This window comes from Chenopodium quinoa, unplaced genomic scaffold (assembly GCF_001683475.1).
Source record: "Chenopodium quinoa cultivar QQ74 unplaced genomic scaffold, ASM168347v1, whole genome shotgun sequence".
NCBI classification, from domain to species: Eukaryota; Viridiplantae; Streptophyta; class Magnoliopsida; order Caryophyllales; family Amaranthaceae; genus Chenopodium; species Chenopodium quinoa.
In genome coordinates, this window is record NW_018742345.1 from 7,021,840 (window position 1) to 7,040,609 (window position 18,770).

The 18,770-nt window shown below is 34.5% G+C and overlaps 1 protein-coding gene and 1 pseudogene across 1 annotated transcript; one reads left to right on the forward strand and one right to left on the reverse strand.

Annotated features, from left to right (window-relative positions):
• The first annotated feature begins 5,827 nt into the window (after positions 1-5,827).
• Positions 5,828-14,052, forward strand: LOC110694675 (annotated as a pseudogene).
• Positions 14,053-14,735: 683 nt separating this feature from the next.
• On the reverse strand, positions 14,736-18,417 carry LOC110695214 (UDP-glycosyltransferase 79B30-like). The gene is made up of 3 exons (XM_021872445.1): positions 18,232-18,417; positions 17,963-18,038; positions 14,736-15,321 (listed from the first exon to the last, which is right to left on the reverse strand). Exons 1-3 carry the CDS (start codon positions 18,415-18,417, stop codon positions 14,828-14,830), a joined length of 756 nt encoding a protein of 251 aa, XP_021728137.1. The 3' UTR covers positions 14,736-14,827.
• Between the last annotated feature and the right edge of the window lie 353 nt (positions 18,418-18,770).

Consider the following 18,770-nt stretch of genomic DNA (forward strand, 5'->3'; position numbering starts at 1 on the left):
AGGATTGTTGCATAATAGAGGCTCGCAACATGGCCGCCGCAGTCTTGGAAGCGGTGATCTTGCTCATGGCGTCCGCTACAAAGACAAGATACCAAGTTAATAAAAAGATAAACAGTAACTCATGGAAAAAAAGAGTATTCGACAGGCCGGCTACCTCTTGAACACCGACTGCTAAGGCCACAGGCGGCCAGAAAGTACTCGTCATAGAGCCATTTGAAGCTCGGGACGCAGTGCAAGGGTACTTGCTCTCGTACCCCTGTAGTAGAGTCGACCCTCGACTCTACTTTAAAGAGTCCTTTTTCCAGGATCTCTTTCTTGGCTTTGGGGGGAACAGGCGGCATGCTGCGGCCGCCTGCAACAAGAGGCGGATTCCTGTTCCACCTGTTGAAGCGCTTGTTCAGCTCTGTGTCTGAACTTTCAATGATAAGGAAGGTGCTTCGCCAATCCTTCTACTTGTTTGCTTTACCTCTTGTCATGAGGTAGCCTCTGTGGCTCGTCAATTGATACCAGCCGGTACCGCCTGCCTTAGGGGTCCGGCTGAGGTAGTTCATGTGGGCGAAAGCCTCGATGTTTGGCTCCACCCCGTGCAGTTCGCACCCGGCCACATAGCCGAGTACGTTGACCCAGGAGTTTGGGGCTAACTGCCATAACCCCAACTCATACCCATCCAAGATCCGCTGAACAGCCGGATGTAGTGGGAAACGCAGCCCAGCCCTGATGGGCGCCTCGTAGCAGCCAAAGCAGGCGCTATCATAACTAGTACCAGCCGGCCAGACGAATGTGTCTTCTGGATTCGGCACGAAAACTAAAAAGCCGGGGCCCATTGTGTGGTTCGCAATAAAGCTCCCCGCTCTCTCTTGCATGGCCGTGATCCGGCCCCGTGGGACAGTGCAGTAGTAAGGGGTATTTTGCTCTCGGTAAGAGGCGGATGGCTCCGCCCAATTGTCCCCCTTCTCAACTGCGTGAGAAAGCCTCGCCTCTTGTAGGCGGTTGTATCTCTCTTCCGTGTCCAGAGAAGCATGACCAGAAGAACTAGACTCGGATTCGTCCTCTGACGAGTCCGAAGAGGACGACTCCTCCCCTCTCCCAGAGGAGCCCGCCTTCTCTCCTTCAAAAGGAGTAGGAGAGAATGTAGACATGTCAACTGTAAAATGGTAAGGGGTCACCTTTACCCCTCTCTCAGAACTGTCGGCTGTCAAGCCGCCTTGGTTCACTTCCACATCTGGCGCCTGGTCAGATGTTTCACTAATCGGCACCCTGTGGGAGGAGCCGTCTGAGTTCGAGATCCTAGAAGTTCTTTTTGTTCTGGCCATCATGTTCTGCATAGACACGGAGACAGTCGGACTTTGTAAAAAGGGCAAAGATGGGTCCGGAAAAGGGCAGGCGGCACTCCTAGTCCTAGATTCAGCCGTCCCCGGTGACCGGTTGATCACTAACCTAGGTCGTGTCGTGTGCTTCCGTGGTGCCATTTCAAAAAAGAATAAAATAAAGAGAAAAATAAGAGTAAGAGAACCGACGGTTACCTGAACGAGTGAAGTTGACGGAGTTTTGAAAATCCTGAGTAGCCGACTTGTCAGAGCAGGCGGTAGGCAGAAAGAGTCCGGAATGTCAGAGCAAGTTCAGGGTCCGAATGTTCTCTCTAAAAAGTTCTCAAGTGTGAAAATGACTGAAGTCAACACACCCTTATATAGGCAAAGTGAGAAGGCGAAGGGTCACTTCCAAAATTCAAAATTTGGGCGGGAGAATCTCTCGGCCTTTCACCGAGTGACACATGTAGCAGGTCGTCGCCTGTCACGGTGCGACACCTGTCACAGGTAACACGTGACCAGTCACGTGCCACCTGTGAGGGGCAAATGATTAGGGGATTTTTATCCACCAATCAGCATCCGACGCGTGGGCCAGCCAGGTTTCGCCACGTGTCCTTCATGTAGGCCAATAGAAGCCTGCCACGTGTCATCAAGAGATTCGTCCTCCTTGGACCAATTGCAATGTGACACGTGTCCACCCATGCCAAATGGGAAAACCGGCCAACAAGGCCCAATCATTGTGGGAGGCCCAGTCAGCCTTAGGTTTAACCTAAACCTAGTACTGGCACGCATCCCAAGGCATATAAATATGCCCATTAATCCTCATTAGGGGGGATTACGCACATTTAACACTCTCACCTAGAGAGACCCAATTACTTTTATTTCCGCATTAATTACTCCTTAATCAAGTACTAACTTGACCGTCGGAGGCGGATCTCCAATCGTCCGGAGCATCCGTTTGTTTTGCAGGTACAGGCGTCCGGTTCCAGTCTCAGAATTGTAACTCTCCCGCAGGACATCAGAAAACCCCGAAACAACACCGATTTAATTGCACATTATGAATTAAGAAGAGTTCTTGAAGAACTTAACCTATTGTAATATCCAGCCCTACAAAGTTTATATCTTGAATTGGCAATTATTATCAAACTCTTGAAAATCTATGTATGTAACAACATTATTGACATCTCAACCTGAAGTTTGAGCATATTAGAGTTAATGAGATTTACTATTTGTATTTGCAAGAGAGCTATCATGTCAATTATGAAACGTCTAATTCGTGATTTTTTTATAACCAATGATGAACATGGTTTGCAAAATCTCATTAACTTTGTCTACCCAAACTTGCCTTCAAATTACACGGATTGGGAATACCTTAAGGATCGCGGAATTCTAGCACCAACAAACAGCGATGTAGATGAGTTAAATTTGAAAATTTTATCAATGCTACCAGGAAATGTGCATAGCTACTATAGTTCGGATACTTTGGGTCATATAAGAGATGGTGGGATCCTTGATAACATGGAGCCTATGGAATTATTAAACTCATTAAATTTGTCGGGTCTTCCTAATCATTGCTTAGAGTTGAAAGTTGGTGCCCCGGTAATATTGATGCGAAATATGAACCAATCCATAGGGTTGTGCAATGGAACACGTCTTATAATCAAGAAATTGGGTTACAGAGTGATTGAGGCACAAGTGATCACAGGTCCAAGAGCTACAGAATCAGTTCTAATTCCGCGAATTGATTTAACACCTTCCAACAAGAAGATAGATCTCCCTCTTAAAATAAGGCAATTTCCATTAAAATTAGCCTTTGCCATGACAATAAATAAGAGCCAAGGACAGACGTTGAGCAAAGTTGACATTTTTCTCCCTAGGCCCGTGTTTTGTCATGGCCAATTATATGTTGCAATGTCACGAGTTACATCTCCCTCCGAGCTAAAAATCTTAGTACAAAATAAGAAGGATGTTTCACATAGTTTGACTAAAAATATTGTGTATAATGAAGTATTAAACAGTGTAAATTAGCTATGTATGTAGTTTTGTTATAACATATATTTAGTAACTCTTAGCAATGTTTGTTTTATTGTAATTTCAGAGCTATACTATTTCTTTTATGTATTAGATTTTCTTTGTCATGTTAATTCTTCTATTTTACTTTATTAAAGATTTATTTCATTATCGATACTATTTATGTAACCTTTATACATGTGCAAGGTTGGATCAATAATGATATATTATGTTAATTATTTTTATGCCCACTTCAATGATGTTAAAATGTAGGAAATGAACACAAGATACACACCATGTCGTTGTATTACCCTTACAACATTAAATGTGAATATGAGAGTGCGTTTGTTATGGATGGTCAATGAACAAAGTAAAGCTAGAGGTACAAATTACGTCCATCGTTCGTGGAGTATGGTATTCATTGATTCAGAGGTTTGAGCTATATTTTTACTTAGTGCTTACTTTTTTTTTTCCAATATATATTCATTTATTTGACACTTATGTATGTATCAAATTTTCAATTTATAGGGGGACGAAGTTCAAATCACATTATTTAATACTGACATTGATAAATATAAAGAGATCTTGAAACAAGGAAAGGTTTATTCAATTGCTCAGCTAGATCCTATGCCTCTAGATACATCTTACAAATATTCCAATAACTAAATGAGGTTGAAATTTGGCAACAAGACCATGATAACTGAAATTCTTGATGATTGTGATGATATCCCAAGGTACAATTTCATGTTTATTGAATTTTGCCACATTCCACAGTACCTTCACATGCGTAATAGTCCTCTCATCGGTATGTGTCTTTTAGTAATTAAAATAAATAGTACTAATATTTATTGCATTTTTAAAATTATTTTTTGAGTTCTGAAGGTCATATCCGATCTTTTTTTCTTGATGATGAATGTACACAGATGTTATTGGATTGGTTATATATGTGTCTGAATCATATAGAGTCTCGGGTGGGAGACAACAATTCAAAAGAGATGCGTTTCTCTGCAACACAAAGTAAGAACATATTACAAAAGTTACAATATGTTTATGTAATTATAACAACTTATGCAATGTTAAGTTTTTTTTTTTTTTAAAAAAAAATTAAAATCTAATGATATATTTTGATTTACAGCATGGAAACAATGAGGCTAACTTTATGGGAAGGGTTTGCTCATGATCAAGGTCGTTTCGTATTCAATGAGCTTAATCAGGATCATGTGTTGGGTGCATCCATGGTATCAGTTGGCTCCTATTATGGAAAAATAAGTTTTTTAAAATTAAATTACCATGGAAAGACTATGGTGTCATTTTCATTATTATCATTGCTTTGAATACTTTTACTAACCTTCCAATAGGTGCATGTCTTTCTACTGTTGGACGTACCAGAATTTTTATTGATCCTGATATTGATGAAATTGATGATCTACATGGCTGGTAAGCCTAAAAACATCATAATATACAATGTAAGTTTATATTGCATACTTATGTACTTATATAACTCATGTAGGTATGCGGATGATGGATATGTCCAAAAACATATCAGCTGGAGTCATATGTTAGCCAATAGTATCTCTGAAATGGAAATGGTGTTTAATGCAAAAAGGATCAAGTTAAATCAGTTTTCAGCAGCTCATAATGTATGTATGTATATCAACAATTATTGATTTCATTTTCTTATACATGAGGTATTTAATATTTGATGTGTGTTTCCAGGTAAAATACTTTCGAGTACTAGCAAAGGTGTTATCTATTGATTCTTCTATGCCTATTTGGTATGAATCATGTGCTCAACACTTAAGGAGAGCTGATATGTGTGTGGAGTGTGACCCTTCTTTTAGTAGGCCAAGGTATTTTCACTTTTTTTTTTTATTTTATTTAAAAATTATAATTATAACCTGCTTTACATATCACTATACCTAATTATATCATATCAATAATAAAAGATATATAATCAATGTAAAAATTGGTGACGCTACAAATACAATGTCTGTTACACTCTTTGGCCAATATGTTGAGATGATTATAGGTTGTCCAATATCAAGTATTCAAGTGATGACAGATAATGTAAGTATATCCTTTAATCATATATATTAAGGAATTACTCACAGACATAATGGCTACATTTGTTATTTATGAACAGGAATTTGGAGACTACTTTCTAGAGGAGTATCTGAGTGAACGATTGATGAATACATTCACTTTCATACTACATGTTCCTGAGATAAGAAATGATGATATCATAGTTGCATCTGTTTTACAAGTAAGATGGGAGGAAGAATTCTATATAATTGAAGACTTTGTTGTTATTATATTTGGTTTTATTAAATACCATTTGCATCTATATTTTTCGTATTTTTTTTAATCCTATCTTTAATTATAACCCGTATACTAGCACGGACACATTCTAGTAAATTCAAAACGTTAATCTCTTGTTAAACGTACTCCTTCGTACTTCGTATAATTTTATTTACCATAAATAACACAAAACAATCCAATTTAGTAAGTAAGTTGAAAACAGTCATACTCATAATAACTCCCATTTACACAACATAACTCCCATTTTCTCTGTGTTCATAGTTCATACCCACGACGCAAACCCACCTCCACCATCATCATAATCAATCATTTAAACAGCAGCCAGCACCACCAGCAAGCCACTGCTGCTCACCGAAATGAAATTACAAGCATAATTCTTGTTTATCTGAGCACCAATTTATTCCTTGCTGTTGCTTATTCGTACAGACAAACAAGAAAAAGAAGCATAATTAGTTATCCAATTCAATTGAATTATCCTACAGCTTTTGAATATTCTTTACTTTACTTTTCTGGCCTGCCTTTCTCTATTCAATTCTCTTAGCAAAATTGTAATCCAATAAAGTGTGCCATAAAAAGGGACTTTCATGTACATGTTCTTATCTTCTTCTACCATGAATTCCCCCTTTTATGTAAGTTTCTCTCTCTGAATATTCTAATTTCTTGCTTTCTCTACTTTTTTTTTTTTTCAACTAAATATTTGGGGGTTTTTTTCATCATTTATTCACTTGTTGGCAATTTCTAAAATAACTGTATGTACGAAGTTTGGCAAACCGCTCTTTTTTTTTTAGAGCTCAGAATTTTTCTAACAAAGATTTCCCTCAAATTTTGCTTATTCTGCTCACTTTTTTTAAACATAATTTTGTTTCTCCCTTTTTATTTTTGTTTTGGTTTTTTTTTAATTGTATTATACTACCATAATTTATCATTTTAATGGGTTTTTGTTTCAGAATTTTGTTTGTAGCACAATGAAAATCAGCTAGTTACTAGTTTCTTCTCCAAAAAAAAAAATGTTTAAATGAATATTACTACTATATTTTATTTCATTGTTATTTTATATGTGATGGTTGTTTATTTAGTTATGTTAATGTATTTTTTTTTTTTAATTTCAGATTTCTGCATTCACAGACACAAAGAACAGATTATATTTGTACAAAGTCATCATAGGATTGTCTCTAATATGTTTAACTTACTTCATTGGAAGTGCTTTAATTGCAGAGGATTACAGAGAAGTAAGTATCTTCTTTACCAATAATTGATTTCATATTTACATTCAATGTATTAGCAATTTGCAATTTTTCATGAAGTGATCAAGTTAAAGTCACTTTATTTTGTTTTTTTTTTTTTTTTTTTTTTTTTTTTTTTTTTTTTTTTTAACTTTTAAGGAATTGTGTAAGTTGTATACTTGTTGAAGTTGAGGATATACCACAAAAGTCTGTGATGGATGGTACTGTATGTTGTACAATCCTGGTGTAGTGTAGACTGGGCAGGATTGAAAATCGGAAATTTGATAATCAAGACCCCTAGACTAAACGAATTATGCTTGGACTTGGGACTTGGAACTTGGGAGGCGTTTGGAATTTTAACATGAATACTATTGCTTATTAAAGTTTGTTATTTGATTTTTTTGAAATGGTATTTATGGTTAATTGTTTGATACAATGACTATATTCAATTCACATACATATGTTGGGAAATTCTAATTAACCGAAATGCTGCTGATTAAAATTTTTAATTTCAATTTTCTAGATTGAGTGTTGCCATAAAGTGAATTATGCTAATATTGTCACAACTACCGTCCTTAGAGCGGAAGATAGATTGTTGTTGTGGAAGATATTATTAGACGGCCCTGTATCGTGATCAGTCCCACAAATTTTTATGCAGTTGATGAAAGATGCTAATTTGTCACAATACACAACTACCAAAAATAGATTTTATGTTAATGGTTTGACTTGTAGTCTATGTTTGATCTATTATGAGCTTAAATTCTCTCTCATAGGCTTCTTTGTATTTCAGCCTACGGTTGATTAAATGGTTATTGGTTAAATGATATATAGTTTGAAGGTGCATAATTTCATATTTACATATGGTAATTGTTAATTCATTCATTGCAGAGAATATCAAAATGGCCAATGGAAGTGATGGGCACTGCACATAGTCCAAAATCTAGTTTCTGCAGGGTTAGTTGATTGATTATTGAACTTTTAGCTAGTTGAATCCTTAAAGTTAATGTTATTGAAGTAGTTCCTTTTGTTAGAATCGATGTAGGCCTCCAGGAAGTGAGGCATTACCTGAGGGAATTGTTGTCCAGACATCCAACTTGGAATTGCGACCATTATGGGATTCTGACTTAGTCAAGGTATGCAGTTTCAGTTACCTCATAGGCTCTAACTATGGTGCGTGTACAGTTTTCTCTGATTTATGTTAATCTAGGTCTAGTAATTGTCAGTTTGACCTGAGAAAGTCATGGTCATCATGTTATTATTTGCTAACGTTTGTCCCATATTGTCAAAGTGTTTTAACTGACCTTAAGACTATATCTAATTGAACTAAAAGATATAACTGTATACTATTTGATGTTGCAAGTTAGTGTGCTAAACTGCATGATACGTGTATTTCAGGAGAAGCTGAAGCCTTCTTTGAACTTGTTGGCAATTGCAGTGGGAGCAAAGCAAAAAGAGATAGTAAATAAAATAGTTGAGAAAGTATGTAAATGCTTATGCTCTGGTCTCTTTTTATGTTCTCTGCTACTTGCCGTTTGTTGTGCTCCTCTTTAATGCTTATTATACTCGTCCAGTTTCTTTCCAGCGGTTTTGTCATAATGCTCTTTCATTACGATGGCATTGTGGATCAATGGAGTGATTTTAAGTGGAATAATCAAGTGATACATGTTTCTGCTAAGAACCAAACAAAATGGTAACTCTCATGATCAATAAATTTTGTTTTGCTGGTGTATGCTATGTTCAGAAAGTTTGAGACAGGCCTCTACTTGCATATATTTCTGTGGTGAAGGTGGTTTGCCAAGCGTTTTTTTGCATCCAGATATTGTGGCAGAGTACGACTATATTTTCCTTTGGGATGAGGACCTTGATGTAGCAAATTTCAATCCACAAAGGTAATCTTAACTTTTTTATGTATCCTGCTTTTGTTTTATTGCAGAACGTATGATTTTCTTTTGGACTGATATCTCTCAATTGTACTCCGTATAAGTTTTGTTGGTAAGAATATTTTTCTGAAAGAAAGCATGTAGGACATTGAAGTCTTTTCCCTTAGAATGTTTTATGTAGAATCCAAGCAGGCTATAAACACATAAAAGTGGTAGTAGAAATTTCTAAGTTCTTTTAGCCAGTTCTCACACGAAGCTGATCATAGGCAACATAAGGCTGTGAGACATCTATGAGATGGTATTTCTGATAAAAAATTTCCTTCATTTTCAAATGTTAGGGCAGTTTGGCAAGAGAGGAAGAGGAGGGGGGGGGGGAGGTGTGGAGGGGGATTGCAGATGCAGAATAGAGAGAGTTTTACCAGCGAGTTGCTACTGTATACCTATTGCATTTTGATCTTTTTCTGACAAATGGCTGATCTTAATTCTGGTTACTGAGATGTTGGACCAAGTTTACTTAGGTAAATTAGTGTTTCAAATTTATTACAGGTACATCAACATTATAAAAAGTGAAGGACTAGAGATATCACAACCAGCACTTGATCCTGTTAAATCGGTGGTTCATCAATCTATTACTGTTCGCAGGAAGAAAGAAAGATTGCACAGGTAGGCTATGTAGCATGTTTATAGAATATTTCTCATTCTCATCAATCTGACCTGTCAAAAGTTTAATCACTACTAAAGTTATGAATATTCCAATATTACTCAATTCTCTGCATTTTTAGATTAACTCGTTAAAAAATTTTCATTTGTATAGTCATAAAGCTGTAAGCTTTGGATTGTATCTTAACTTGTGTGTGCAAGTTTGGTTCAAATTGTAATAGGCCAATGAACCACATAGGTATAAAGTGAGGATACATTTGCCACATAAGTGTAAATGTTGTCATTCTTGTCAACAACTCAGTAGTGACACAGGTATAAATAGTTATAAATTTGCTACACTACAACTATATTTTTACTGGAGTAGTGGACTGTATGCACTTGCTATGCATTGCTCTTTTAATCTAATTTCCACCCATTTGGTTTTCTTTTACATCCTATTTATTTCCAAAATCTGTTGTTATCCTCCTATCCCACAAAGTGTATATTATATTCCCTATACTACAACAACAACAACAACAACAACAACAACAAAGCCTTAGTTCCAAAATGATACATTGAATTCCCTATAATTTTTATAAGTTTAGCCTCTATTTTGAGCTATGCTATCATTATTAAAATATTTGTTATAAGCGTAATACCTTTCAAATCCACAAAATTCGAGAATCTTTATTTACATGCTGTTTATGTTTCAAAGTAAAATAGTTTATACAATTACCTAAGCTGAAAAAACCTTTTTCCATTTGTCAAAATATACTTTTAGAGGTTGAGCTCCATAGTAAAGGAAACCTGTAATAGAATTTGTGGCAAGCTAGTTGGATATGTTATCCACTGACAATGTTTTCCATTTCAAGTAATGCTGAGAAGGAGCTCTTAAATTCTAAGGTCATCTCTTATAATCCAAAGGCTTCAAAATAAATTTCTCTTCCATCACAAAACATTATGTGAGTAATGGGATTCTTGACTTCAGGGGCCTATCAGGTTTTATCATGCTGCAATTCATCATTATAATATAAGTTCTCTTCATTTCATAGAAAGTTTTATTTTTTTTCCTTTTAGGTATCTCCAAATTGATTTCGATTTTCACAGCTTTGCCTTCTCATAACTAGGTTCATACTATTGTCTTGGCCTATTAGGCTAGGGTCCACACTAGAATTAGATATCATTTGTTTGGTTGAAGAATATTGTGAAATGAATGCTATTTGCCTCTTTGACTAGAAAGTGTATACACTACCGGTTTGATTTGTAAGATTAATCGTACTGCATTTATGTTTCTCCAAAGTCACGACACCCCTGGAATTTCGGTTTATCAGTGGGAAGAAAGACAGACAGACTTCTCTGCACTACAACTTTACCATTTCCATCACACATACCCATCATCTCTGCCTCCACTTCTGCAACACCAATTCCCTGATCCAACATTTATACAGATAATATTGATGGGAATTGTAGAGCATAATCGAGCTTGCATTTTGGATCGAATATGATAGAAATAAGTAGAAATAAAGGGAAATAGTAAGTTTTACAACACACAAAGTAAAAGAAAATAATTTAAAAAAAAAACTAAGAAATTTTTTGGGAAAAAAAAAAGATGAATAATAGCAAAGCGAAAAAGTAGATTTTGATTTTTTTTTTTTTTTTTTTTTGTCTTGGGAGGGGGGGGGGGGGTGTTCGTAATTGTTTAACATGTTGCTAAATTTTACACCAATGTGGCAGATGGGTGCTAATGTTCATACTAGTTTGCCTCATTGGTCAAGTGAAAAAATTAGGATGATGTACATTATGCAATAGGTTGGATATACATTGAGTCTTTATTTTTTCCTTTGTGAGCAGGAGATATTACAAAACAAAAGGAAGCGGAAGGTGTGATGATAACAGCACAGCTCCGCCATGCACGGGGTAAGCATATTGGATTATGCAATTTGGCTAGTATGAATGCAACTATTAGTATCAACTTGTTGTGTTGTATGAAAAATGAATTGCTTTTGCATTATTGATGAGGAAGTGCAAAGATTTTTTACTAAGTTTATTATTTTTGAAATTGCTGATGCAGCTGGGTGGAAATGATGGCACCAGCCTTCTCAAAAGCAGCTTGGCGATGTGTATGGTACATGGTCCAGGTATGCTTTCTGCTGGAATACCAAATTTCTGCGTGGGGGAATTAGCAATTTCTGCTGATACAATATATAAACTAAGATTATAGTTACGAACAAAAAACTTAACGAGCACATCTAAATCAAGATGTTAAAAATTATCATATCATTTATCAGTGCTTTTAGATTCGCTGTGGGAATAACACCAATAGTAAATAGTAACACTTTCTTGCTTTAAAATAAAAATATATTGCTACTAGCTTAAACAAGCTACCAACATGATTGAAAGAAATATAAATACAAGCTTTATTTGAAGTTTAACACATGCACTTCAAAGTTTAATGTTTTCTTTTTATATATTTTTTTTCTTTGCTAGTTTTGAATTGTTGTAGCTTGAAAAATATTATGTTGCAATCCAAGTTTCATTAATAAATACTTATTGTTTGAAATTTTCTAATTATACTTTTAAACACAATATTGCTTCTCTTGGAAGAGATAAATTGTGATTTACAACATAAAATTGAGGTTATTAAATCTATAGGTGGCAGGGTTGTTTTAATACCTCATCTAGTTTTTTCGGGCAATGAACTAAAACATAACTTTTATACCGTGCAGAATGATCTGATACATGCTTGGGGCTTGGATAGACAACTTGGTTATTGTGCACAGGTAACCAATTTTCTCCATCACCCATACCTCCTCCCATTTGGCAATTTTCTTTTCAGTTTTTACATGATTTTCACTTATTTACTGTCTCTTGCTTGCTGATTATATTGGGTACGTATTTCAGGGTGATAGAACGAAGAAAGTCGGTGTTGTGGATTCCGAGTACATTGTTCATCTTGGACTTCCCACGCTTGGAGTCTTGGACCGAATCAAGGTGCATACTCTGTTTATTATTGTTTGCAGTTATTGCTCAAATTATTGCAAATATGAAAGCAATTTTGCTGCTTCAAACTGCAGTTTGTCTTCATTCTAGAACAATGAGATTACTTGGGTATGTTTATGCTTTGAATTTTTTTATGTTTTCTTTTCAGTTACTAAACTGAATGGCATAACATTGTTCACTTGATCATTGATCTCTCTCTTTTTCTTGAACTGACCATATATACCTGATTATATTTTACTATCATTTGTTGAACCAGTCTCATTTTATATGTTACATCAGTTTGGGCCTCTTGTAAGTTAGAATTTTTGTATTTATAGATCTACTCCAATGTTGTAAGCATCATCTCTCTCTCTCTCTCTCTTTTTTCTTTTTTCTTTTTTTTTTTTTTTTTTTTTTTTTTTGTGCACAAAACCCATCACTAAAAATATGTAACTACATAGTTGCATGTATAAGAAATCCAAAATTTCTTCACTTCGAAGATCCTTTTGGGATTTTATTGAGGTAATATATATTTCCTTACAATAGTTTAATTGCATTTTTATGCCTATTTGCTTGCCCACTTGGTAGTTCTTGGATAAGGATAACATAGACATTCTTAACTACTATTAGAAATATCTACTGGAATTGTTTAACATTGCAATGAATGCATGCTCAAAAATCAAGGGAGAGAAAGCAAATGCATTGTTCTCAATTTATTTCAATAATATCTCCATTTTGGATTAGTAGCACCACTTTGGTGAGCATATGATTTATGCGACGACTATTTATATTTAGTGGCTGGTGAATCTTCATATTAATTTTCTTGTTCTGCTGATCAAATCCACCCTTCTTACAATCAGTTCATCTTTTTGATTTGCAGGAATCATCTGAGACACTAAGAGTTGATAATAGACCTGCTGTAAGTTTTATCTTGTATTCATCATCTCATCCTGTCAAGTACAATTTATGGATTCTATTAAATGGTTTGCTAATTATGTCTGAGCATCTTTTTGATCTTCTTATAACATAACAGTTTGTTGTTTTCATTTCTTGAATTAGAATTCTTTGCTGTTTGACCTGTTAAAAGTAGAACTACTCCATTGATGAAATTTTATAAATCGGATTCCCACTGTAACTAGAAAAAGATTTTCCCTACATTGCTCTCTAGTGTATATAGTAATACAGAGATTATTCATAAATTATAGGTGCGGAAACAGTCATTCATCGAAATGCAGGTGTTCAGTCAAAGATGGAATGATGCAGTGAAGAATTCTAAGTGTTGGATTGACATGTACAAACAACCTGATCAACAAAGCAACTGATGAGTCAATTTTGAGATACATACTGGTCATACAATGACAGCCATACAAATCTACAAATGTATATGAATAGTTGTGCAGAACAGCAGAACAGCAGAACAATCAAGAACTCCCATGGTCTTTACAATTGCAAGATTATACATATTTGTGCTGTGCCATCCTTTCTCGGGCCGTGCGTTACTTACTTACATATAATCGGCCATGTATATTAGAACCTAAATGGTCTACAGGGGTTAGGCACTTGGCATCTAGGAATCCTTTTGTAAGCCAGGCTTATTTATGATTCTTTCTTGATTTCAAAGATGTAAATCATATTTTCTATGTATGGAAGAGAAATTTTTTTCTTGTAACTTCAGACAATATAGTGTTTCCTTTTTGTGCGAGAACCGTATCTTTGATTGAATAAGGTTAACAAGTTCAAATAAGATAATGTATGGATGCATTAGTTCGGATAAGATATGAGTTAATAAATTTTAATAAGATAAGATAAGATAATATAAGTTGAAATAACCTAGGATAATAGCTAATTGCATTGGTGATATGAACATTATCATACTATAATAGTCGGCCAGCTCTTATCCAAGGCCAGTTCTTCCGGCTCGTTTGCTTTTGCCATGATCGGTCGAATTTGAGCCTATACACTTATACACGTTGCGCCATTATGTCATTGACCTTAAAACGTTCCTTTATCATGCTAGCTTTAGTAAAACCTGGTGGTGTGCCATGACCACCTTTGAAAATGGTTAGAGTTAGGAATCTACAAATGTCAATCTTAGTAAAAGCCTGGAGATGTTGCTTTGCAACACTATCCTTCGTATTACTTAGTAGCAAAACTCACAAGAGTCCTAGGAAAGCCTCATTTATTAAGCATGTCATCAGCATTTCTCACACATAGGCTTAGTTTGTATTAACGAAAAAAAATTTGAAGGAAATATTATTTTTAAGGGAAAATACAGTTGATGTAATAGGGAAAATGCCCTATGAGAAATGCCCTTATGAGAAACAAATTTCGTTTCTCACAATGAGAAACAGGGAATTTTCCGATGTAATACTATTCCTTTTTTGTTTGCTATAACCGAGTTTCTTGAAACAAGTACATGGTAATACGTGGTACATTCTGAAAACAATAGAATATACTACGTATACTAAGTTCATTCAAGCATTTGTTGTAAACTCTGAATGAAACTACTGATGTAAGAGTCTTCTAAACCATCCTTTAAAATGAACTCTCTCCATTTAGCATGGTTGGCCTTAACTTCTGCACCAACTTCACTTCCTTCATCCATCACCATGGATATCGCCTTTTGGACGGCTTCCTTAGTGAAAAAACCATCATCCTCGCTTGGCTCAACCTCGACTCCTATCTTCAACTCTAAACTCATTTGTCTCGCATTTACAAACTGGTCGACAGCTTGAGGCATCAACACCACTTGACATTGGCTTCCCATGGGTTCGGATAGAGACCCGATCCCACAGTGAGTTATGAAACATCCCACCGAAGGATGCTGCAAGATCAATTGTTGTTGCACCCAACCACCGTGTATGATTCCCCTTCCTGCTATTTTGTCCTCGAATCCTATTGGATAAGCTGATTCTACTGTCTCAAAACCCTTAGGAGGTTTCAAGGCCGCCAGAAATGGCTTGCCTGCAGGACATTGATTTATACAACAATTTCAAGAAGTCAATCTTGTGTGTAATCACTTTGTAAAGTTGGAATATTACGAAAATGTCATTAATGACACGGGAATCATGTTGATCGTCCGATTAACATGATCTAAGAGCCTAGATTAGTTCTTAGTTCTTATTATAGCCTTGGTTATCAGTATAACTTGGTTACCATTAATGACACGGAAAACATGTTCACCGTCCGATTAACATGATCTAATAGCCTAGATTAGTTATTAGTTTTATTATAGTCTTGGTTAATAGTGTGTGTATATATATATGATATATATATCATATAATAACTAATATATATATGATATATATATCATATAATAACTCATATATAAAACTAAACTTTTAGCCAGGCGACGAGACTGCGACACTTGGCGTTCTAATTTTTTGCCAAGTGTCGCGCCATGTAGGATAGAGTTATACAAATTCAATTTGTAGGATAAAAAAGTTCTTTTAGAATTCTATTTTCAATCAAATTTGGATAGAATTTTAAGATAAAATGTTAATTTAGAGTTTTATTTTCGATAAAATACCAATATTTACAAATTGAATTATAATTTTATTCAAAAAATAATTACATTATAACTCTCATAATTTATCATATAATTTTATTTTTTGTATCATAATATTTTTTTGGAGCGAAGGAATTAGTTCAAAATGTACCACATCTATTATTTATAATATATTCTAATCAAAACAATTATACTTCAAAATCTAATATAATTTTATTACTGTGTGTAAACCTACCCATCAATCAGGTCGGATCACGAGTCATTTCGGACAGGGTCATTTTTTCAGGTTACGGGTCAAGAATGTTTTTACCAATATTATTATTATTAGTCATTACATGCCTACTACATAGTTTAAATTGTCACAAAATTAAAACACATAATTTCCTTACTAAATTTGTATCAATGATATGTTTTAAAAATTGACATATAGATTAAAAATTAATCTTAAAATTCAATAAACAACCCGGGCATCGCATGGGCACAAAACTAGTATATATATATAGGGGAAGACTCTCGTGAGAAATTTTCTTATATGAGAATTTTTCTTATGTGAGAATACTCTTTATGTTCTAAATTTTTATTCGTATGTTCTAAATTTTAAATATGATGTTCTAAGCTTTTTCTTAGGTGTTCTAAATTAAATCAAATGTTCTAATTTAGTACTCACATGTTCTAAACCATAAATTAGTTAAGCTTGATGTCATAAATTTTAAATAACTTGTTCCAAAATTTTAACTTTTATATTCTAAATTTTAAAACGTGTGTTCTAAGATTTTTAATTATATGTTCTAGATGTTAAAGCGTATGTTCTAAATTCTTTACTCACACTTTCTATATTCTATATCAGTATGTTTGAAATTATTATTCACATGTTCATAATCTTAAATTAAATGTTCTAAATTTTACTCATATGTTTAAAATTTCATAAAGCAAAGTTATAAATTTTTAATCACTTGTTTTAGTTCTTAAATCAGATGTTCTAAACATATTACTCACACAAATGTTCTAAATTATTACTCATATGTTCAAAATTTTAATTTGAGTCACATGTTCTAAATTTTAACTCGTATGTTCTAAATTTTTACTCACATGTTCTAAATTTTAAATTAGTTCTCATATAAGTATGAATTCTCACATATGAACCTATTCTCACCGGATCCCTCCTATATATATATATATATATATATATATATATATATATATATATATATTGTATGACAGGAAGAGTAATCTATATTCACTTATTTACTCATGTAAGTAACCCTTTTGTCCATGAAAGCCCTTAATTTATTATACAAGTAATATCAAGCAATAAAAGTAACCCTTATACTACCTCAGTTAAATGTTATATGCAAATTTGGAATATTTTATATCTCACAAATAATATCCCAAAGTTGCACATAACATTTAATGGAGGTAGTACTTTGTTTTAACTAATGAAAGAATAATTCCACTTATTTAATAGAGTAACCCTATTTTCTCATTTATGTAATCCATATACGTCAATATAACCCCATTTGTTCATTAACTTAACATCTTTTTTTTTTTTTTTTTTTTTTTTTTTTTTTTTTTTTAATAACAAATCTCTATTATATAGTCAAGATAACCCTATTAGATTGGGGTATTTTAGACAATTGTTTTATCAAATAACTTATACAGTATTAAAAAAAAAAAAAAAAAAAAACTACACAAGGGGAAAAAACATCAATGACTTTAAATTGTTAACAATCAAAATTTAAAATTTTAAAACTTTTTTTTTTTAATTCAAATGAGGTAAAGCCAAGAAAAAACAAGAAAAACAATAAGAAAGCAAAAAAAAAAATAATAAATAATAATTAAAAAAAACAGAAACAAAACAGAAAAAACTACGGAGGTACTAGGCGAGGGAAAGCCACTCCCCTAACATCCTCCTCTAAATACTACTAAGACGTAAAGGAATATAATAAAGAATTTTAGAATATGTGTCTTGAAAGACTCCGAGATTGGCCAACCAATCCGCCGTGCGATTTCCTTCACGATAAACATAATCTACTTTGACTTCCCAACTATCATTATTTAGCATCCCCAAGCATCAATTTAACTCATGCACTTTCTCACCATTTTGAGCTTTCCCCTGCCTTAGGATTTGAATAATGTACACAAGATTATCTAACTGCACTTCTAGCTGTTCAATCTGCATGTTTTTAGCTAGTTCAAGACCTCAGGTTAGAGCTAAGACTTCAGAAGGCTGCACAACGACAAAAAATTAGCAGAGAACCTAGAAATGTATGAGATTGCCTTCGTGATCTCTGATGATCCCTCCACCCCCTGCTAGCCCGGCCTTGGGCACCCTTTAGCAGTACCATCACAATTAATTAAGCACACACCATCCGCAACGAACTTGGAGACTGCCACGAGATATGCTGCTGCTTCACTTGCCTAGAATAAGGAGCATCTTCTTGACTATTTAAGCTGCGAAATACCTCATCTTTCTGTATACGAATAAAGGCCCCTATATCAATAGGGATTTCATCTCTTCTGTTTAAAACATAACAGTTACTCCACCTCCACATTTACCAAACATTTGTGCTCCGTGCAACAAAGGGTACATCCGAGATGTTGAATTCACCAAACCATGGAAGCGAGTTTTTTCTAAAGCTCGTGGTGTCCCATCCACTCGCGCCAACCCTTCACGGTTAGGCTTCCGCGTGGTGCATCCGGACAATTAACCATGGAACCTCTATTGACTAAACCATATCCCGAACTTTAGAGAACTAGAGCCATGGTTAGGTTGCAAACTCATTGCATCATATTGTGCCTATTTGGCTAATTGTGCATTATTTGTTGTGCATACTCTATGTGATTTTTCCTAACCGTTTGTTTGACTTGTGTTAAGACTAAATAAACTGATTAATGACTAAAATAC